This window comes from Schistocerca americana, chromosome 3 (assembly GCF_021461395.2).
Source record: "Schistocerca americana isolate TAMUIC-IGC-003095 chromosome 3, iqSchAmer2.1, whole genome shotgun sequence".
Taxonomy (NCBI): Eukaryota; Metazoa; Arthropoda; class Insecta; order Orthoptera; family Acrididae; genus Schistocerca; species Schistocerca americana.
The window spans coordinates 920,023,059-920,045,933 of record NC_060121.1 but is presented as its reverse complement, the minus strand read 5'-3'; the positions used below and the strand labels follow the sequence as shown (position 1 = coordinate 920,045,933).

The window sequence follows — 22,875 nt, the reverse complement described above, 5'->3', positions numbered from 1 at the left end:
ACCGTCGTACAGATATGTCGATGTAAGGCGACATACTTTATTGAGATCTGTAGTGCAGGCGTCCTTACACTCTGTAAGCCGTCCCAGTCTACTAGATAAAACACACGCGCGAAGGGAGGTGCTAGACGGTGAGAAACGGACGACTGTCGGTAGTTCGACCAAAGAGGCAGACGCTGGAGACGTGCCTCCAGTAGTTATCCCAAGCAGCGAAGAGGTATCGCACAGGTCACCAAAAGGGAATCTGTGTGGTTTGGGAGGTTGCACCATTGTTCTCTTCGGGACGCGAGCCTACTGGACGACTCCTGGCATTCGACCGTGCAGAGTGGACAGCCTAGAGCGGGCCGTAGTTGCTGAGCCCCTCGTCGGGGGTGGCGTGCGAGTGGGCGGCGGTGGCCGGCGCGGCGGCGGGCGCGGGCGGCGGCAGCGGCCGTCATACGTGCGAGGCGGGGGCGGGCGGGGGCCCCGCCTTGAGCACGTGGTGGTGCTGCGGGGGCCCGCCGCCCGCGCCGCCGCCCACGGCCACGTGCGGCGCGGCCAGCAGCGTCGAGCCGGGCGCGGGCGTGCCGGCGGCGGCGGCGGGGGCGGCGGCGTGCGGCGGCGGCGCGCCGGGCAGCTTGCGCGCCGGGGGCGGCGCGGGCAGCGGCGGCGCGCCGCACAGGCGCCGCCACAGGCGCCGCCACGAGTCGAGCGTCTTGCCCGACCAGATCCAGACGCCCGACGTGATGCCGACGGCGAGCGCCATGAAGTACTTGAGCATGAGCACCGAGTAGAGCGGGCGCGGCGAGCGCGGCGCGCACGGGCACACGAGCGGCCGCGTCCACGCCGCGTGCCAGCTGCTCTCGTACAGGTAGCAGCCGATCACGATCGTCGCCGGCACCGTGTACAGCACGCTGAAGATGCCGATGCGGATCATCAGCTTCTCCAGCTTGTCCGCCTTGCTGCGGCCGCCGCACGCCTGCTGCTTGATCACGTTGCGGATGCGGAACAGCGACACGAAGCCGCCCATCAGGAACGAGGTACCCACCTGCGGACAGAGGCCGTCAGTGCGCATCCGTCTCCATTAAAGGAGAGAGAGAGAGAGCCGGAGACTTCTAACCAAAAATCAACAACCACTGCTAGAGGAGGTTAGGGGATAGGCTGAAAAGGACGGGCGGGGGGGGGGGGGGGGGGGGGGGAAAGACCAGACAACAGATAAGTGCGAGGGACATCATCTTTTTCAGTATGTTACAACAGCAATGTTCCCTTTCGCACATTATTTCTGTTTTTACGTGAAAGATCTCTGTTGGATTCCTTTCATGTTAATTTCTTAAGACTGTTGTCATTTACGGCATACATTCCACTTCTAAATTTACTGTGGTGTTTCTGACTATCTGGGAGGAGACTGAGCAGTGGAGCGTGTTACTTTTACACATAAACAAGAACGATCTGTTGCACTACTACACTTTAAAACACAGTTTATATGTAATTCATGTCACACAGTCTCATACGAAACCTACATCCGCTTTCTTTTATATACCGTATACTATAAGATACTGTCATCCCCCTTCCCTTCTGTGCTAAAGGATGAATGAGCACATGTGTTTCTGGTTGCATGCTCGATGGTAGCAAACAAGCCTGTCTGCTTGAGAACAGTAGGACCAACGTCGGAACAGGTAGCTACGCTTTCTAAAAGCAAAGAGGTTTCTATTCTTCGTATGGTCCTGTCCGTCCCTTGTCATGTTGGCATAGGAAGCTCCCTCTCTGGTCACTTCCGTTTGTATCTGTGAAGCACCCTCGGTTGCTAATAATTTCATGACGGACAGGATTGCGCTACGAACGTAACTTCTTTGGGTGAAAATTGAATCGGATGTTTTTGGTTGATTTCCTCTTACATATGTTTCAACGTTCTTCGTGTGTTATTTTATGAATGCAGTGTTGTATGCAGTCTCCCAATCTTGGCTCCATATTTGATGCGTTCCATAAGATTACAAACTCACATTTTCACAATCCTAAATAAGGCACCAGTTTAGTTATGAATCAAGTTTAATATGCTGAAATTTTAAACGGAACACTGATCAATGTTAAAATAAATGTTCAAATATAAACCGGTTTATTTCTCTTTATTTAAATTCTCTTTTTATATATATATCACCGGTTGTCGTAAGATGACTACTAAAAGATTATAATTAATGTTAGTCTGGTTGGGAATTTGGTAAGCTAGACTGGATACCTGGTGAAACAGTTGCTCAGTAATGCAAGGTTAACTTCCCCAGATAGCTCACAGATTTTAACCAGCTTTCATTTCTTGAATATCAGCACCGCTTTCAGAACAACTTAATGCATCAACATTACATACGTTAATGCTACTTACGAGGAGAACTCGGCAAGTTTCATATCCCGAATTCCCAGAAACTTCGCCTAGTGGAAAAGGAGTCAAAATAAGCTAACAAATATCTCGGCTTGTCTGTAGATGCTCGATCGTTTCAGAAAAAAAATGACAGTCAAACCTTCGAAGTATTATCCAGGTACTTTATCTGCCTTTTACCGAGCAGTGTTCTCCGACGATATGGTGGCTCATAGTGCGTCTTGCGATTTCTTAATTTTGCCCCCCGTGTCCGAAACTTGATTTTTATATTTATTTTATTTTTATTGTTTTCAAATATCTACCAGTGTCCGTAGAGGATTATTATACTAATGTTTCTTATCAAATTAGGGGACAAGGTACTTACATTAACTGTAAAACTACAACTGGATTTCAAAATAAGTGTCACACTGTTATTATATGGTATACTGGGTGGTCCATTGATCGTGACCCGGCCAAATATCTCACGAAATAAGCGAAAAAACTACAAAGGAGAAATTTGTTTAGCTTGAAGGGGGAAACCAGATGCCGCTATGGTTCGCCCGCTAGATGGCGCTGCCATGGGTCAAACGGATATCAACTGCGTTTTTTTTAAAGAGGAACCCCCATTTTTATTACATATTCGTGTAGTACGTAAAGAAATATGAATGTTTTATTTGGACCACTTTTTTCACTTTGTGATAGATGGCGCTGTAATAGTCACGAACATATGGCTCACAATTTTAGACGAACGGTTGGTAACAGATAGCTTTTTAAATTAAAATACAGAACGTAGGTACCTTTGAACATTTTATTTCGGTTGTTCCAATGTGATACACGTACCTTTGTGAACTTCTCATTTCTGAGAACGCATGCTGTTACAGCGTGATTACCTGTAAATACCACATTAATGCAATAAATGCTCAAAATGATGTCCGTCAACCTTAATGCATTTGGCAATACGTGCAACGATATTCCTCTCAACAGCGAGTAGTTCGCCTTCCAAAATGTTCGCACATGCATTGACAACGTGCTGACGCATGTTGTCAGGCGTCGTCGGTGGATCACGATAGCAAATATCCTTCAACTTTCCCCACAGAAAGAAGTCCGGGGACGTCAGATCCGGTGAACGTGCGGGCCATGGTATGGTGCTTCGACGACCAATCCACCTGTCATGAAATATGTTATTCAATACCGCTTCAATCGCACGCGAGCTATGTGCCGGACATCTATCATGTTGGAAGCACATCGCCATTCTGTCATGCAGTGAAACATCTTGTAGTAACATTGGTAGAACATTACGTAGGAAATCAGCATACACTGCACCATTTAGATTGCCTTCGATAAAATGGGGGCCAATTATCCTTCCTCCCATAATGCTGCACCATACATTAACCCGCCAACGTCGCTGATGTTCCACTAGTCGCAGCCACCGTGGATTTTCCGTTGCCCAATAGTGCATATGATGCCGGTTTACGTTACCGCTGTTTGTGAATGACACTTCGTCGCTAAATAGAACGCGTGCAAAAAAAATCTGTCATCGTCCCGTAATTTCTCTTGTGTCCAGTGGCAGAACTGTACACGACGTTCAAAGTCGTCGCCATGCAATTCCTGGTGCATAGAAATATGGTACGGGTGCAATCGATATTGATGTAGCATTCTCAACACCGACGTTTTTGAGATTCCCGATTCTCGCGCAATTTGTATGCTACTGGTGTGCATATTAGCCGCGACAGCAGCTAAAACACCTACTTGGACATCATCATTTGTTGCAGGTGGTGGTTGACCGAGCAGCATACATAGCACACGCCCGTTGGGCATTTTGATCACAATAGCCATACATCAACACGATATCGACCTTTTCCGCAATTGATAAACGGTCCATTTTAACACGGGTAATGTATCACGAAGCAAATACCGTCCGCACTGAAGGAATGTTACGTGATACCACGTACTTGTACGTTTGTGACTATTACAGCGCCATCTAGCACAAAGCGAAAAAAGTGTTCCAACTAAAACATTCATATTTCTTTACGTACCACACGAATATGGAATAAAAAATGGGGAATCCTATTTTAAAAAACGCAGTTGATATCCGTTTGACCTATGGCAGCGCCATCTAGCGGGCCAACAATAGCGCCATCTGGTTTCCCCCTTCAAGCTAGACGAGTTTCATTCTTCGTAGTTTTTTCGTTTGACGCTTATTTCGTGAGATATTTGGCCCGGTTACTATCAATAGACCACCCAGTATATTTGTATGTGGACGTTGAGGGGTTACACATTGTGATATTCCAGTGTCATATCAATTCTTACATTTCATTCATACGTTTATTCTTCAGGAAGATTTGGTGCACTCCCTTGGATGATATCGATCGCAAAACATTCGAAATACAGATATTCCGAGCACCAAGAGCATGGTGCTACGACAGGTTTGCCATAGTGACATTTCTTCGCATGAATCTTAGTCGGCGAAAGAAAAGTCGTTAACATTGGTGAAGGTTCCGCTCGTTGGCAATAATTTCGCGCAAACCTTGCATAACGGATGACTTTTCCAAAAGCTATCGCTTGCAGTTGGTCATGAACCGAAACACACTTCAGAAGCCTCACCGAAAACCGTTCCAAATAATCTTCTCATTCACTTTTTTTAATTCTTTAACCTGACATAGAATTAATAGACGAATAAGGACAATATTATATCAATATACGCTGGAAAACATTCGTGTGGTAATCTTCTGCAGATGAAAACAAAAATAAAACTAACAATAAGGTTTGGAACACGTGACACAAAATTAAAGAAAGTAACGACGCTAACCGTTGAGCGACCATTTAATCCGAGGATTTCATCCGGTAAGAGAGACACAAAGTGCCCGGAAAATACCTCGAAACCTTTGAGAGTAGTTTTCTCAGAAATGGTCGAGTATCTACGGATAAGTCGAGACACACGTTCGCTTATTTTGATCCCTCTTCCACTGAGCAAATTTTCTGGGAAATCGGGTTACGACACTTGTCCAATTCCCCTCGTTAATGTTTATGGCTATCGATGATAGGTATGCGATAGCAGGTTCAATTATAGGTGGCTGGAGGAACGTTCCAACCTATCCGAGACACCATTTAATTAGTCGGTGTGTTTCATTTACTATTCTTTCTGAAAATTAGTATGGCATGATAACATCTTGTGAAAGTTATATAAAATCTGCTCAAGTTATTTACATGTACAAAGTAGTTATAATTAGGCTTTAAATTTTACGATACTTTAAATACACAATTAAACACACATATCACAAAATTGAGCAATGAATGTTGTTCGTTTGCACTATACTGAACGTTAAGCCTAGAATGGTAATTTGGATATAAGATAGATAGTTACATAGTTCTTCACATATCTCAGCCATTTCTGTTCGCAGTTTCACATTATAAAACGCCACTGAAGTGAACTGCAGTTAATTAACCCACGAACACTAATATTTTAGATTCACTTTCATTTTAAAATATCGAGAAGTATTGGCATACATTAGGTGTCTCAACAGTTTCCAGATGAACTATTCTATTGTCTGAAGACGATTCTAGCACTTATCCTATATTTTATCGTGCTTACTTTCAATGGAGACTCTTAATTTATTACTCTGGCTTCTTATTCACGTATAAGTGGAACTAATGTTATTATATGTATGGGGTATGGATGTTTTAGGTGGGAAAGACGGATCTGAAGGTAAACAGGGTTTACAATAGTGAAATCGGCTCCAGCCTTCTTTTGTGAAGAAAAGAGTGGGGCGGGTTATAGCTTAGGATGGATTATTTGACAGTCTACAAGGGTTACAGGTGAGACGTTGTGCTGCCAGGGTTATAAGGTGGAGTAGGCTGGAGGTTCCCTCAATGGCATGACGCCTAACAGCCGAATGCCTAAATCCACTAATATTATCTACGTCACAGCTTGCTAAGGATGTACAACATTATCAACTCGTATCAAAACGGAAAACGTTGCCACTCTCCCTTAAAGACATACCTTGTGGATTTAGATAGATTCTTTCCTCCTTGTGACGTGGCTCAACATAGGGGCATTTGGCTGTTATATCCATCATCATTTCCTTGTGCCTTTGTCCCACTTAAACGCTGGGTCGGCCTTGTTACTACTGATTGGGCGTTGTTAGTGTCAGAGGGTGGCCGGATACATACCCTTCCTGTCGCCACCCCATCCCCCCCCCCCCCCCCCCCCCCCGCGGAATTAGTGTACCCCAGCTGTCTGCGTCTAGTGTGATCCATGGAATAGTGCGAACGTGTTCAGATGTCAGCGAGGCGGGTAACATAGGCGGGACGTGGGGACCAGCCCAGTATTCACCTAGTGAGATGTGAAAAACCGCCCGAAAACCACATCCAAGCTGACTGGCACACCGACTCTCGTCGGCAATCCGCCGGGCGGAATCGATCTGGGGTCGGCGCGCCTACCCGAGTCCAGAAAGCAGCGCATTAGCGCTCTCGGCTGAGCTGGCTGGTCACATTTGGCTCTTATATCCATAGCGTACAAATTATATATCAATGAATACAGCCGAATAGAATAAGGAAAGGAAAAACGGAGAGTAAAAATATCTATTTTTCATTGTGAATCCTTACCAAATGTCTCCTATTTCCATGGAACCTATAGTAAAAAGGTTACATAATTTCTAAGTAAAGATATACAGCAGCTGCCAATATAAACCTATAAATGGTAGTCAAATGAAAACGAGACACGTGGAAAAAAGCAAATAAAGTGTTCATTAATTCAAAAGTAACCACCGTAACTGTTAATACGTTGATCCCACTGTGAGGTAAGTGGTCCATTCCTTCACGAGAAAAGGTGTGCGGTTGCCTACGAATCTATGATTGATTGTACCCAGGCACATCTCTGCGTCCGAAGCAAATCAACGGCCACGAATGTCTTTCTTCAGGGCTCCAAAATGTGGAAATCGCCTGAGAAAGATCGGGACAGTATGGAGGAACAGTCAGGACATCCCCGCGAAACTTATGAAGCACAGTGAAAACAACCCTGGAGATATGCGGGTTGGCATTATCCTGCAACAGAGTGGTGCCGTCCGTCTACATTCCTGGCCGTTTAGATTCGATAGTGCGCTTCAGTTGTTGCAAATCATCCACACGCTGTGCTTTAGAAACTCAGTGAGCAGCAGCCCCCTTCGGCCGAAGAAAAGGTCATCAATTTCCCGCAGCTGGCGTGCCTGTCGCTTCGACAACGCTGCAGAAGTTTCGCTGGGAAACCATTACAAATCCTCCATACAGTCCCGATCTCTCCCCATGCAATTTTCATATTTTTGGAGCCCTGAAGAAAGACATTCATGACCGACGATTTGCTTCGGACGAAGAGGTCCAGGCCCGAGCACAATATCGGTTCCGTAGGCAGCTGCAAATTTATTTTCCCTGAAGGCATTGACCGTCTCGCCTCAGAGTGGGACAAATGATTTAAGAGTTATGGCGATTACTTGTGAAATAATAAACGATTTACTTGCTTTTTCCATCTTTCTCGTTTTCACCTGACTGCCCGTTACATACTACTTGTTCCGTTCATGGGGTACCATTGTATGGAAGGTATTCATAATGTTTTATTTATCACCTCTAAGGAAAAAAAAGCTGCGGAAATAATGTATTGTGTCGTTATAAGTTGTTCTGTAGGTCTTAACCCTTCAATGCGACACAATTTTCCCAACGATGGGTGACTTGATGAAGACTTTGGATGTAGAAGTCTGCATTTTCGCTGATGAGGAAGCATTGTACCTCGGAAATCACTTCGTCGTCGTTGCATAAATGTCTCGCACGCAGTGTTTAATTTGTCCGAGAGAAGAGGAAGAAGTAATTGGGCGCTATACCGAAATCTGACAGCCCAAAGAGACAGTACGTGTGACTGTGTCCTGTGCAACAAGTACACTTTCCCTCCCAGCTCCGCTCGGAGCTTTTTCTAACATCGTCTCAGCTTTTTTTTTTTTGTTTTTTTTTTTTTGTTTGTGGTTTTAGGGTGCAAAACTTCTATGGTCATTAGCGCCCAGCCCGTGACGTAGGAAACAGGAAAAAAACGAAATTTAAAATCAGCAGCAAGGGGAACAAAGTCAGAAAATTTGAGAAACTAAAGGCAGAAGGAATGCTTAAAAATCCACTATAGAAAGGGGTTGGTTGTCCCCAAAAAAATAAATCAAATGACTGACGTCATTTCACTGTCACTAATAAACTGTAGAACGCGGTCAGCTGAGCGCGTGTCATCTGCTAAAATCAACGATAGATCAGGCGATAGCTGTAGACGGGAGCGTAACGGATTAAAATAGGGGCATTCAATTAAAAGGTGTCTGACCGTCCACAGCTGAGAGCAGTGGGGACAGGGTGGGGGAGGATCGCCGCTTAAAAGATGTCGATGGCTAAAAAGACAGTGCCCTATCCGGAGTCTAGCTAAAATTACCTCCTCCCGACGACGCGTTCGGGAGGAAGAGGTCCAAGCGCAAGGAAGGGCTTTCACTTCCCGCAATTTATTATAGGGAAGTGTTGACCAATGCGCATGCCATAAATGAGCAACTTGGCGACATAAACCGCTCCGTAGATCGGTAAACGGAAGAGACTGAATAGCTGGCCGAGGAAGAGAGACTGCAGCCTTGGCCGCTATATCGGCCGCCTCATTTCCACAGATACCAGCGTGTCCCGGGAGCCAGAGGAACGCCACTGAGACGCCCCCCAGGTGGAGCAAGCGCAGACAGTCCTGAATCCGGTGGACCAGAGGGTGCACAGGGTAAAGAGCTTGGAGACTTAGGAGAGAGCTGAGAGAATCTGAGCAGATTACGTACTGTATCCGCTGATGGCGGCGGATGTAGTGGACAGCCTGGAGAACAGCATAAAGCTCCGCAGTATAAACCGAACACTGGTCGGGAAGCCGAAAGTGATTTGGGGTGTCGCCAACAATATAGGCACTCCCTACACCTAACGATGTTTTCGAGCCGTCGGTGTAAATAAATGTGGCTTCCGTCATTTGTGCACATAGAGCAGCAAATGCCCGACGGTAGGTAAGTGTAGGGGTACCATCCTTGGGAAATTGACATAGGTCTCTGAGCAAGTCGATCCGGGGACGGAGCCAAGGCGGTGCTGTACCCCAAGTTGTCAAGAAGGTTTTAGGAAAGCGGAAGGAGAGAGAATGGAGCAGTTGACGGAAGCGGACTCCCGGGGGTAGTAGGGAGGAGGAGCGGCCTGCATACCCGACATCAAAGGAGGTGTCGAAAAAAAGGTCATGGGCTGGATTAGCAGGCATGGAAGACAGATGGCTAGCATAACGACTCAGAAGGACTGCCCGCCGATTGGACAGCGGAGGTTCAGCAGTCTCAGCATAAAGGCTTTCCACAGGGCTGGTGTAAAAAGCTCCAGACACTAAACGTAATCCACGGTGGTGGATAGAGTCGAGACGCCGAAGAATAGACGGCCGAGCAGAGGAGTAGACTATGCTTCCATAATCCAATTTCGAGCGCACTAAGGCGCGATAGAGGCGGAGAAGGACCACTCGGTCCGCTCCCCAGGAGGTACCATTCAGGACACGGAGAGTGTGAAGGGAACGCAGACAGCGAGCCGAAAGATAGGAAACGTGGGAGGACCAGCACAGTTTTCTGTCAAACATAAGACCCAAGAATTTAGCGACGTCGGAAAACGGAAGGTTGACAGGACCCAGATGTAAGGAGGGCGGAAGAAACTCCTTACGTCGCCAAAAATTAACACAAACGGTCTTACTGGGTGAGAAACGGAAGCCGGTTTCGATGCTCCACGAGTGGAGGCGATCGAGACATCCTTGAAGACGTCGTTCAAGCAGGCTGGTCCGTTGAGAGCTGTAGTAGATCGCAATATCGTCCACAAAGAGGGAGCCCGAGACATCAGGAAGGAGACAATCCATAATTGGATTAATGGCGATGGCAAATAGTACAACACTCAGCACGGAGCCCTGGGGTACCCCGTTTTCTTGGGAGAAAGTACGGGAGAGAGTAGTGTTCACCCGCACCCTAAATGTGCGCTCTGCCATAAATTCGCGAAGAAAAAGGGGCAGCCGGCCTCGAAAGCCCCAAGAGAACAGTGTGCGGAGGATGCCTGTCCTCCAACAGGTATCGTATGCTCTCTCCAGATCAAAAAATATTGCTACCGTTTGGCGTTTCCGGAGAAAATTGTTCATGATATAAGTGGAGAGAGCAACAAGACGGTCAACGGCAGAACGATGCTTTCGGAATCCGCATTGGGCTGGTGTTAAAAGACTGCGGGATTCCAGCCACCAAGCTAAACGGTAATTCACCATACGCTCCAAAACCTTACAGACACTACTCGTGAGAGAAATGGGGCGATAGCTAGAGGGGAGATGTTTGTCCTTTCCAGGTTTCGGAACGGGAACGACAATAGCTTCCCGCCATCGCCTGGGAAAGGTACTGTCGGTCCAAATTCGATTGTAAAGGCGAAGGAGGTAACGCAGGCTATGGGTTGATAAATGCAGCAACATTTGGACATGGATACCATCCGGTCCTGGGGCGGAGGAGCGAGAAGAAGAGAGGGCATGTTGGAGTTCCCGCATGGAGAAAACAGTATTGTAGCTTTCGTGATTTTGAGAGGAGAAAGCAAGATGTCGCACTTCCGCTGCACGTTTCTTCAGGAGAAACGCTGGCGGGTAATTTGAAGAGCTCGAAATCTCAGCAAAGTGCTGACCCAATGAGTTAGAAATTGCGACGGGGTCCACTAAGGTATCATGCGCGACAGTGAGCCCAGAGACTGGAGAGAAACTAGGCGCGCCTGAGAACCGTCGAAGCCGACTCCAAACTTCCGAGGAGGGAGTGAAGGTGTTAAATGAGCTAATAAAGAATTTCCAGCTTGCCTTCTTGCTATCGCGGATGACGCGACGGCATCGCGCACGGAGCTGCTTAGATCGGATACAGTTTGCCAAAGTTGGATGGTGACGGAAAATGCGAAGAGCACGTCGCCGCTCACGTATTGCGTCACGGCATGCCTCGTTCCACCAAGGAACTGGGGGGCGCCGGGGCAACTCGGAGGTGCGTGGTATTGAACGTTCCGCAGCTGTGAGAATAACGTCGGTAATATGTGTGACCTCATCGTCGACGCTGGGAAAGCGACGGTCATCGAATGTCGCTAGAGACGAAAAAAGTGTCCAATCGGCTTGGGCAAACTTCCAGCGTCGCGAGCGCATATATGGCAGTTGAGGCTGCAGTCTAAGAACACATGGAAAGTGGTCACTCGAGTGTGTATCATCAAGGGCGAACCATTCGAAGCGCCGAGCTAGCGGAACAGTACCGACCGCAAGGTCCAAATGAGATAAATTTGTCGTGGAGGCAGACAAAAATGTGGGGACCCCAGTGTTGAGGCAGACTAGATCCGCTTGGTGGAAGACGTCTAGCAATAGTGAGCCACGTGGACAAGGATGTGGATATCCCCAAAGCGGGTGGTGGGCATTGAAGTCCCCAACCAGCAAATAGGGGGGTGGAAGCTGACCAAGAAGATGAAGGAGATCAGCTCGTGCCATTGGTGTGGACGATGGAATGTATACCGTACAAAGAGAGAACGTGTATCCAGAAAGGGAAAGACGGACGGCGACAGCTTGGAAGGAACTGTTTAAGGGGATTTGGTGATAATGGAGAGTATCGTGGAGCAGAATCATGAGTCCTCCATGGGCTGGAGTGCCTTCAACAGAGGGGAAGTCATATCGGACGGACTGAAAATGAGGGAGAACAAAGCGGTCATGGGGACGCAGCTTTGTTTCCTGAAGACAGAAGATGACCGGCGAGTAGGATCGTATGAGGACGGACAATTCATCCCGGTTGGCTCGAATGCCGCGGATATTCCAGTGGATAATGGACATAGGGTGAACAGAAAATGGAGGAATGTGACCAAGGTCGCTGTTATCTCAACGACTGCTCAGAGCTTGCGACCGACAGCATGGAATGGCATTCAGCCGAAGGCAGAAGAGCCTGATCCATAGGTTGGTCAGGAGCAGCTCCCGCCACCAACGATCGGCCAGTTGACCAGCCACCAGCAGTGCGCCCCGGCGACACAGAAGACGGCCGAGGGCGATTTCCGCCAGGTGGTGCTGTAGATGGGACACGCCTTGGCGGAGAAGGAGAGGAACTGTGTTTCTTCGTAGCCTTCTTGGAAGGATGATGTTTAGAGGAAGGAGGAACCGATGGTTGTGAAGTTGCGGTACGTAAAAACTCTTCACGAGAATGCTCTTTTTTCGAAGACTTGGCGTCCGACTTTTGGGCTCGAGATTTAGCAGAACCCGATGAAGGGTGAGCCATAGAGTGGGCAGGCGAAAGTGGTGAGGTTGAACGGGCGATCTTTGCGCTGGCCGATCTGACGACCGTGGTACTAAAGGTGAGGTCGCAAGTCTGCGTGGCCGCCTCCTTTGTTGGCCGAGGAGAAGCAAGGACAGAGCTGTATTTTCCTTTCTGAGGCACAGTGGGCTGTCGACTTGCGAGTAACTTTCGAGCAGCAAAGGTCGACACCTTTTCCTTCACTCTTATTTCCTGGATAAGTTTTTCGTCCTTAAAAACGGGGCAATCTCGGGAGGAAGCAGCGTGGTCACCCATACAGTTGATGCAGCGAGGGGATGGAGGTGGACAAGCACCCTCATGGGCATCCTTGCCACACGTAACACATTTGGCCGGATTGGAACAGGACTGGCTGGTGTGATTGAACCGCTGACATCGATAGCAACGCGTAGGGTTTGGGACATAAGGGCAAACGGAAATTATCTCATAGCCTGCTTTGATTTTTGATGGGAGTTGAACTTTGTCAAATGTCAAGAAGACAGTGCGGGTTGGAATGATGTTGGTGTCAACCCTCTTCATAACCCTACGAACAGCCGTTACGCCCTGGTCAGACAGGTAGTGCTGAATTTCTTCGTCAGACAATCCATCGAGGGAGCGTGTATAAACGACTCCACGCGAGGAATTTAAGGTACGGTGCGGTTCCACCCGGACAGGGAAGGTGTGGAGCAGAGAAGTACGCAGCAATTTTTGAGCCTGGAGGGCACTGTGTGTTTCCAACAACAGGGTGCCATTCCGTAATCTGGAACAAGACTTTACAGGACCCGCAATTGCGTCGACACCTTTCTGAATAATGAAAGGGTTGACCGTGGAAAAGTCGTGACCTTCGTCAGACCGAGAAACAACAAGGAACTGTGGCAACGATGGAAGAACCGTCTGTGGCTGAGACTCAGTGAACTTACGTTTGTGAGCAGACATAGTGGAAGGTGAGGAAACCATTGCGGAAGAATCCCCCATGATTACCGGCGTCTCCGATGGCGCGCTCCTCCCTTGTGGGGGCCCTCACCGAGGGCACACCCGCCTTAGGTGATTGTTCACACCTCAGGTCACACCTCCCGACAAACGGACGGAGGGACCAATCGGCACTTTCGGAAGGTATCAGCTCGGGTAATCACCCCTCCCTGGGCCTGGCCGTTACCAGGGGGTACGTACGTGTCCTACCTGTCTACCCGGGGCGGGGAATTACGCGTTACCCCGTCACCGGCTACGCATGGAAATGCGTGGGTCGGCCTTCAGACACGCACAGGGAGGAAGAAAGAGACAGGGAAAGGAAGGAAGAGAGGTCTCAAACGCCGCAGCGGAGAAAAGGGTAAAGAGAAGAGGTAAGGAAAAGAGAAGGACGAAGAAAGATGAAGACATACAAGCAAGGAAGGCGAAGAGTGCGGTACATTTACAAGCGTCCGTCTCCGGACGTAGGCACAAACCATACTCCCCAGAGGGGGAGAAAGAGAAGGAAAGAGCCAGAGGTGAGGGGGGGGGGCGAAGATGGGGGATGGGGAAGGATACGGAAAGGAAAGGTATGCAGCCCGGAAAGGAAGGAAGGCCACATTAGCTCGGGGTCCCGTGCTCGCTACACACGTATCCACAAAAGAGTTGTGGATCCCCTGGGGGGGGTCTCAGCTTTTGTGGCGACGGCTGTGTCCGCCTTTTAATCGCCATGTTTCCACTGTTTGCCTTGCTCCCTCGTCTCGGCACTTCCACCGTAGTCCGTGGTGAACAGGCAGCTGACGAAGTCATCCGACACAATTACGGCATTTCCGCTGCTGTCTGGATATGGTGGGCTTAAGAACGGAGGCGGATCAGCCGCGGAAGGCAGCGGGCTACGATCTTTGTTGCGTTCAAAATGTCTTGCGAGATGTTCAGTACTGATCTACGGCTAATTTCCACTTTTTCCAGTATCGCCTCAATTGTGACAAGCCGTTCTTCGAACAACGATGCCTCCACTTCTGTTCGGACTCCCCTTTCTTCACAGAGAGAAGGTCTGCCACTTCACTCTTCGTCATTCAGACTTTTTGACCCCACTGCATTCGTCTGCGACATCTAACCATTGCCATACAACAGTACATTGTTCAGTACATTTTCATCAACTCACGAGCGGTTCTAGGCGCTACAGTCTAGAACCGTGCGACCCGCTACGGTCGCAGATTCGAATCCTGCCTCGGGCATGGATGTGTGTGATGTCCTTAGGTCAGTTAGGTTTAAGTAGTTCTAAGTTCTAGGTGACTGATGACCTTAGAAGTCACGTCCCATAGTGCTCAGAGCCATTTTCATCAACTCAGCATGGATTCTACATCTACATCTACATCCATATTCCGCAAGCCACCTGACGGTGTGTGCCGGAGGGTACCCTGAGTACCTCTATCGGTTCTCCCTTGTATTCCAGTCTCGTATTGTTCGTGGAGAGAAGGATTGTCGGTATGCTTCTGTGTGGGCTCTAATCTCTCTGATTTTATCCTCATGGTCTCTTCGCGAGATATACGTAGGAGGGAGCAATATACTGCTTGACTCTTCGGTGAAGGTATGTTCTCGAAACTTTAACAAAAGCCCTTACCGAGCTACTGAGCGTCTCTCCTGCAGAGTCTTCCACTGGAGTTTATCATTTCCGTAACGCTTTCGCGATTACTAAATGATCCTGTAACGAAGCGCGCTGCTCTCCGTTGGATCTTCTCTATCTCTTCTATCAACTATCTATCTATCTTGTTGCATATCTGTTTTCCTTCAAATGCAGAAAGCGAATTATTACACGATATTCAGTTATATAAATGGGCTGTGCCATTCTGTTTTGGCTCTCTAGCGGGATGCTACGTTACCGTGATGTGGGGATTTCAACGTGCATTACCCTTGCAGACGTCTAGTTACGAGGGATATACACTAAGTAATGCAATAATTTTTTCTGAAAGGAGGTTGGTTTCATTCAGGATTCCAATATACCATATTATTCGCCATTCTTTTGGCTACAAAACACTATTTTTCAAACAATGCCTTACGCTGGGTAGCCGTGTGGTACCAGTCTATTGGTATACTTCGGAGCCAACCCCTCGCTCCATCAATAATCTTCCTATCATCTACGTACTGCTTCCTGCAGAATGGGACAAACAGATGGGACGTTCGCAATCCGGGCCGTAGAGTGGATAAGGAAGAACAGTCCAACGAGCTTTGTGAGCTCCTCTCGGGTGCGCAGACGAGTGTGAGGCCTCGTGTTGTCACGGAGAAGGAGAAGTTTGTTTGCATGCGTTGATCACCTCGAATGAGAGTGTTCGCACGTTTCAGCACTGCAGGAGCCACAGCTGTGTACGGCCGGCCGGCACGCGAGAGATCAGACAGTCCTGTGCAACCATGCTGCGATGATGACGTACGCCTCACCGAATGACTCACTGTGCTTTTGTTCATTGCCAGATTTCCGTAGACATTCTGCAAGCGCCTATGGATATCTCCGATGGTCCGTTTTACTTTCAAAAGAATGCATGACAGCTCTTTCCTTGGAAGATACGAGGCGTGTTTTTTAAGTAAGTACCGTTTTGAAATAAAAAAAAGACGTGCTAAGATATCTCAATAATTTTATTTTTACATGAAAGCCTGTATCTTAATCTACGCACTGACGCCGTTCAGTCTGATTTTTCCTTGTTTACGTTGTGTACTGAGTGTTTCAGATGCCTCCGATAATCGAGAGTCCCGCCGACTGTTATAAGATTTCTTAGTACTAAAGGCCTAAAAGCGATCGGAATTCATCGTGAGATATGTGCAGTTTACGGAGAAAACATTGAGTGATGGAATGGTAAGAAAGTGGGGTGAGAGCATTTAAAGATGGCACCACAAATGTGCATGATGAACAACGAAGTGATCGTCCTTCTGCCGTTAATGAAAGTTTGGCGCAGGAAGTGGACAATAAGGTGAGAGAAAACAGACACTTTACGATTTCCTCCTTGCGGGATGACTTTCTTAATGTTTCTCGTAGTGTTTTGTATGGCATTGTGACCGAGCACTTGAATTACCGAAAATTGTGCGCACGTTGGGTACCGAAAATGTTGACGGATGTGCACAAAACCAAACGTTTAGACAGTGCATTGACTTTCCTTGTGCGGTACCACAACGACGGTGATGATTTCTTAAGCCAAATTGTTACGGGCGATGAAACATGGGTGGCCTAAGTCACACCGGAATCAAAGCAACAGTCCATGGAAGTTGAGCAAGGGCATCGTTTTGCTGCAAGACAATGCCCGTCCGCATGTGGCGAATCAGACCGAAGATCTCATCACATCTTTTCGATGGGAAACTCTAGATCATCCTCCGTACAGACTCGATCTTGCACCTAGTTACTACCATCTGTTCCTGCACTCGAAGAAGCACCTGGGCGGTCAGCGGCTTCGAGACGATGACGAAGTCAAAAGAGTGGTGATGCAGTGGTCAACAAGTCAGGCGGCAGACTTCACGAGGAGGGTATTCAAAAAACTGGTACAACAAGTGCCTCAATATTGACGGAAATTATGTAGAAAAGTAGATTACGGTACGGGCTTTCATGTAAAAATAAAATTATTGAGATATCTTAGCACGTATTTTTTCAATTTCAAAATGATACCTACATAAAAAACACGCCTCGTAATTCCGTTACAGACACCATTTTGAAGACTGCGTGTAGCACCGCCACATGTCGGAACTTCGTGAAACTATGAGGGCTGAAACGGGAGTATTCCACGGTGTCCCACAACAAGTTCCGTATGTTTTCAACTGAAATTGGCCGAAAAAAATGTCGCCACCGCGTACCCCCCGCCCCCGCCCCCCGCCCCCGTCCCCCCCCCCTCCCCCCGGGGATGGAATTAGTGCACCCAAGCTGTCAGCGTCTAGTGTGATCCATGGAACAGTGCGAACGTGTTCAGATGCTTGCGAGGCGGGTAACTTAGGCGGTGCGTGGGGATCAGCGCGGTATTCACCTAGCGGGATTACTTATTGAACGCCCCTCGTATAAAGCTATCAAAAATTAATAGCGTGACATTATTTTTTCTTGGTGACAGTTAAAACTGGTCGAACAGTGTAGTACGTACCAGCAGGTAGAGCACGAGCGGGCCGAGCACGAAGAGGCGCAGGTGCGCGGGGTTCTGGTTGCCGACGGAGCAGACGCCGGCCACGGGGTCGCCGTCGACGGCGGCGAGCAGCAGCGCGGCCACGCACTTGAGCGTCGGCACCAGCCACGCCGCCAGGTGGAAGTAGTGCGCGTAGCCCGCGATCGCCTCGTTGCCCCACTTCAGGCCCGCCGCCAGGAACCACGTCAGCGACAGCACCACCCACCTGCGCACGCCCACCCAACTCGTTTCCTTCATACTTCGTCCACCAAGACATCCTCCAGCCGCTGAAAATCAAATCACCTCTGGCGAGTCTGCACAAGCTGCCTGGAGACAGAAATTCTACAGACAGTGACGTCAAGGAGGGCTCCCGAGTGCTACTGTATGTAGTAGCTGGAGGGACTGGATGCGCACCCAGCACGCGTACTTGTCTGTCGATCGAGGTAACTGTTATAGGGACCTGACAATGCTTACGAGTCCACTGTACGTGCGAACAAATTATTCATCACTCAAGATTATGCTTTTAACATGAATCAAACTCGTTAGCAAGAGAAAGAAAACTGGCGTTCTACGGATCGGAGCGTGGAATATCAGATCCCTTAATCGGGCAGGTAGGTTAGAAAATTTAAAAAGGGAAATGGATAGGTTGAAGTTAGATATAGTGGGAATTAGTGAAGTTCGGTGGCACGAGGAACAAGACTTCTGGTCAGGTGACTACAGGGTTATAAACACAAAATCAAATAGGGGTAATGCAGGAGTAGGTTTAATAATGAATAGGAAAATAGGAATGCGGGTAAGCTACTACAAACAGCACAGTGACCGCATTATTGTGGCCAAGATAGATACGAAGCCCACACCTACTACAGTAGTACAAGTTTATATGCCAACTAGCTCTGCAGATGACGAAGAAATTGAAGAAATGTATGATGAAATAAAAGAAATTATTCAGATAGTGAAGGGAGACGAAAATTTAATAGTCATGGGTGACTGGAATTCGAGTGTAGGAAAAGGGAGAGAAGAAAACATAGTCGGTGAATATGGATTGGGGCTAAGAAATGAAAGAGGAAGCCGCCTGGTAGAATTTTGCACAGAGCACAACATGATCATAGCTAACACTTGGTTTAAGAATCATGAAAGAAGGTTGTATACATGGAAGAACCCTGGAGATACTAAAAGGTATCAGATAGATTATATAATGGTAAGACAGAGATTTAGGAACCAGGTTTTAAATTTTAAGACATTTCCAGGGGCAGATGTGGACTCGGACCACAATCTATTAGTTATGACCTATAGATTAAAACTGAAGAAACTGCAAAAAGGTGGGAATTTAAGGAGATGGGACCTGGAAAAACTGAAAGAACCAGAGGTTGTACAGAGTTTCAGGGAGAGCATAAGGGAGCAATTGACAGGAATGGGGGAAAGAAATACAGTAGAAGAAGAATGGGTAGCTTTGAGGGATGAAGTAGTGAAGGCAGCAGAGGATCAAGTAGGTAAAAAGACGAGGGTTAGTAGAAATCCTTGGGTAACAGAAGAAATATTGAATTTAATTGTGGAAGGAGAAAATATAACAATGCAGTAAATGAAGCAGGCAAAAAGGAATACAAACGTCTCAAAAATGAGATCGACAGGAAGTGCAAAATGGCTAAGCAGGGATGGCTAGCGGACAAATGTAAGGATGTAGAGGCTTATCTCACTAGGGGTAAGATAGGTACTGCCTACAGGAAAATTAAAGAGACCCTTGGAGATAAGAGAACGACTTGTATGAATATCAAGAGCTCAGATGGAAACCCAGTTCTAAGCAAAGAAGGGAAAGCAGAAAGGTGGAAGGAGTATATAGAGGGTCTATACAAGGGCGATGTGCTTGAGGACAATATTATGGAAATGGAAGAGGATGTAGATGAAGATGAAATGGGAGATACGATACTGCGTGAAGAGTTTGACAGAGCACTGAAAGACCTGGGTCGAAACAAGGCCCCCGGAGTAGACAACATTCCATTGGAACTACTGACGGCCTTCGGAGAGCCAGTCCTGACAAAACTCTACCATCTGGTGAGCAAGATATATGAAACAGGCGAAATACCCTCAGACCTCAAGAAGAATATAATAATTCCAATCCCAAAGAAAGCAGGTGTTGACAGATGTGAAAATTACCGAACTATCAGTTTAATAAGTCACAGCTGCAAAATACTAACACGAATTCTTTACAGACGAATGGAAAAACTAGTAGAAGCCAACCTCGGGGAAGATCAGTTTGGATTCCGTAGAAACACTGGAACACGTGAGGCAATACTGACCTTACGACTTATCTTAGAAGAAAGATTAAGGAAAGGCTAACCTACGTTTCTAGCATTTGTAGACTTAGAGAAAGCTTTTGACAATGTTGACTGGAATACTCTCTTTCAAATTCTGAATGTGGCAGGGTAATATACAGGGAGCGAAAGGCTATTTACAATTTGTACAGAAACCAGATGGTAGTTATAACAGTCGAGGGGTATGAAAGGGAAGCAGTGGTTGGAAAGGGAGTAAGACAGGGTTGTAGCCTCTCCCCGATGTTGTTCAATCTGTATATTGAGCAAGCAGTAAAGGAAACAAAAGAAAAATTCGGAGTAGATATTAAAATCCATGGAGAAGAAATAAAAACTTTGAGGTTCGCTGATGACATTGTAATTCTGTCAGAGACAGCAAAGGACTTGGAAGAGCAGTTGAATGGAATGGACAGTGTCTTGAAAGGAGGATATAAGATGAACATCAACAAAAGCAAATCGAAGATAATGGAATGTAGTCGAATTAAGTCGGGTGATGCTGAGGGAATTAGATTAGGAAATGAGACACTTAAAGTAGTAAAGGAGTTTTGCTATTTGGGGAGCAAAATAACTAATGATGGTCGAAGTAGAGAGGATATAAAATGTAGACCGGCAATGGCAAGGAAAGCTTTTCTGAAGAAGAAAAATTTGTTAACATCGAGTATAGATTTAAGTGTCAGGAAGTCATTTCTGAAAGCATTTGTATGGAGTGTAGCCATGTATGGAAGTGAAACATGGACGATAAATAGTTTGGACAAGAAGAGAATAGAAGCTTTCGAAATGTGGTGCTACAGAAGAATGCTGAAGATTAGATGGGTAGATCACATAACTAATGAGGAGGTATTGAATAGAATTGGGGAGAAGAGGAGCTTGTGGCACAACTTGAGTAGAAGAAGGGATCGGTTGGTAGGACATGTTCTGAGACATCGAGGGATCACCAATTTAGTATTGGAGGGCAGCGTGGAGGGTAAAAATCGTAGAGGGAGACCAAGAGATGAATACACTAAGCAGATTCAGAAGGATGTAGATTGCAGTAGGTACTGGGAGATGAAGAAGCTTGCAGAGGATAGAGTAGCATGGAGAGCTGCCTCAAACCAGTCTCAGGACTGAAGACCACAACAACAACAACATGAATCAAAACCTGCCGATCAGAAGTAAGGACATACTAGAGGAAAAATTATAATGCTTGGGGAAGGTCGCACTCTTTTTGTGACCCAGTCTGAGCCGTGGTAAAAATTGCTATTTTGAAGAGCGCGCCGCAGCGCGTTGTGTGAAGCAGTCGCCCTTCGTTTCTGGCGGTGGCGCCCCCCTGGTGGAAAAGGGGAAAGGTTGCCTGTTCACGTGCATTTAAGGGGCGCTATAAGCTCGCCAGGGGTCAGTTGGTCAACCGGGTCAGTGTGGGGCAGTCAGTGTCTGTCTCTGTCGTCCGGAGTGCTAGTATGTGTTAGGCCGCCAGTCTGCTCGAGTTGCTCAGGCAACGGTCATTAGCGGTTGGATCGATCGGTTGGTCGGTCGCACACTGGGACACAAGATGACTTGTCCGCCTCGAGCGTCGGCGCATGTGAGGTCGCCACGTGAGTCCAGTGGCCGCGCCGTATAGCGAGGGGGAGTGGCTTCGCGGCCGACACGAGAACAACAGGAGTCAACCCACGACATCAGTCTGGCCGGTGCGCGCTGCGACGCTGTGAGACGGGAGATCGGCGCGCCTTCCTGCGCCCGTTGAAGCGGCTGGCAGCGGACGGTTCGGGAGAACGTTGGGGGTGCTGCGCCAGGTCTTCGCCAGAAATCGCAGTTTGTTAGAAGTTAAGTGACTGGAGATAGGTTGTGTGATTTACTTGTTAAATTTTACTTGTTTTCTTGGTGAGGTCACCAGCCACTTTGTTTTGGGGTCGTCCCACCATTCTTCTCCGTTTGCCCACCCGCAGGAAGGTGGTTATTTACGAATTGGGTGGTCCATTTTTACCTTGTGGAGTAGGAGCGGGTTAGAGCAACCTGCGGATCGGGTTGTTCAGTAATCTACCTGTCAATCTGCAACACGTTAGTAGCTCCCTCCGTCTTGTTTGTCAAATTCGGTGTTAACGAATTCCTCAAATAGGTTTTTATCTTGCCTATCATCTTGAGAGGCGGTATATGTGTAATGTAGAGCATGTTTGGCCAACCTTGTATATTGTATGTAAGACTGTGTTTTATGGGTTTTTATTTAAATGATCATTTTAGTATATAAAGTTGCCACCCTTCCACCATAAGAGGTTTTTTCTGTTTTTTTTATTAATCAAGTTGCACTTTCGGTGGCAAGTTAATATTTTAATTGTTAGTGTTTCGTACTATTTCCATCCCACCTACGGGGGGGTGCATAGTTTGTGTGCTTGTGTAAATTGTTTAAACTCTTAGTTTAAAGTAATCTGGTGTGTTGCAGATTTGCACCAGTGTAGTCTTTCAGAGGCTGTTGTGAGCGGTCATAACTACGGCCGTGTCAAAAGGGAGCGGCAAGGTTCTCTGCCCGAAACTCATACAGTCAAAATTTTGTTCTTTCTGCCTCTGAATAAATTGTAACTTGATATTTAGAGGGTGCTTTCTGATTATAATTTTAAATCTGATGCTAAAAAAAGGGTTTTTAGGAATAAAATTTCCATTTGTTGAAAGAAGTTTGATTTGTTTTCATCACCCACTGGCAACTACTTCCACGCTCACATAGTGTGATTAAATGTGTTAATGTTCTTGATGAATCACTAGTAGGTAAAGTAAATTCTTAAGAAAAGTTTTGAAAGTAAATTCACGGTTCATACTTCGCTGCCAGGCTTGACGGACAAGAACAGTTTGAGGGCGACGCTCAATAAGATCGCCGTGTCTACCCACGACGACACCTATCC

The 22,875-nt window shown here is 47.3% G+C and overlaps 1 protein-coding gene across 1 annotated transcript in view; it reads right to left on the bottom strand.

Annotated features, from left to right (window-relative positions):
- Positions 1 to 430: 430 nt before the first annotated feature.
- LOC124606532 (frizzled-5-like) overlaps positions 431 to 22,875 on the bottom strand; it is a 1,074,024-nt gene continuing 1,051,579 nt past the window's right edge. The window contains exons 10-11 of the mRNA XM_047138517.1: positions 17,685 to 17,928; positions 431 to 1,024 (exon numbers count right to left, since the gene is read on the bottom strand). Coding sequence (XP_046994473.1) covers positions 431 to 1,024; positions 17,685 to 17,928 — 838 coding nt within the window. The remainder of the gene's footprint in view (positions 1,025 to 17,684; positions 17,929 to 22,875) is intronic.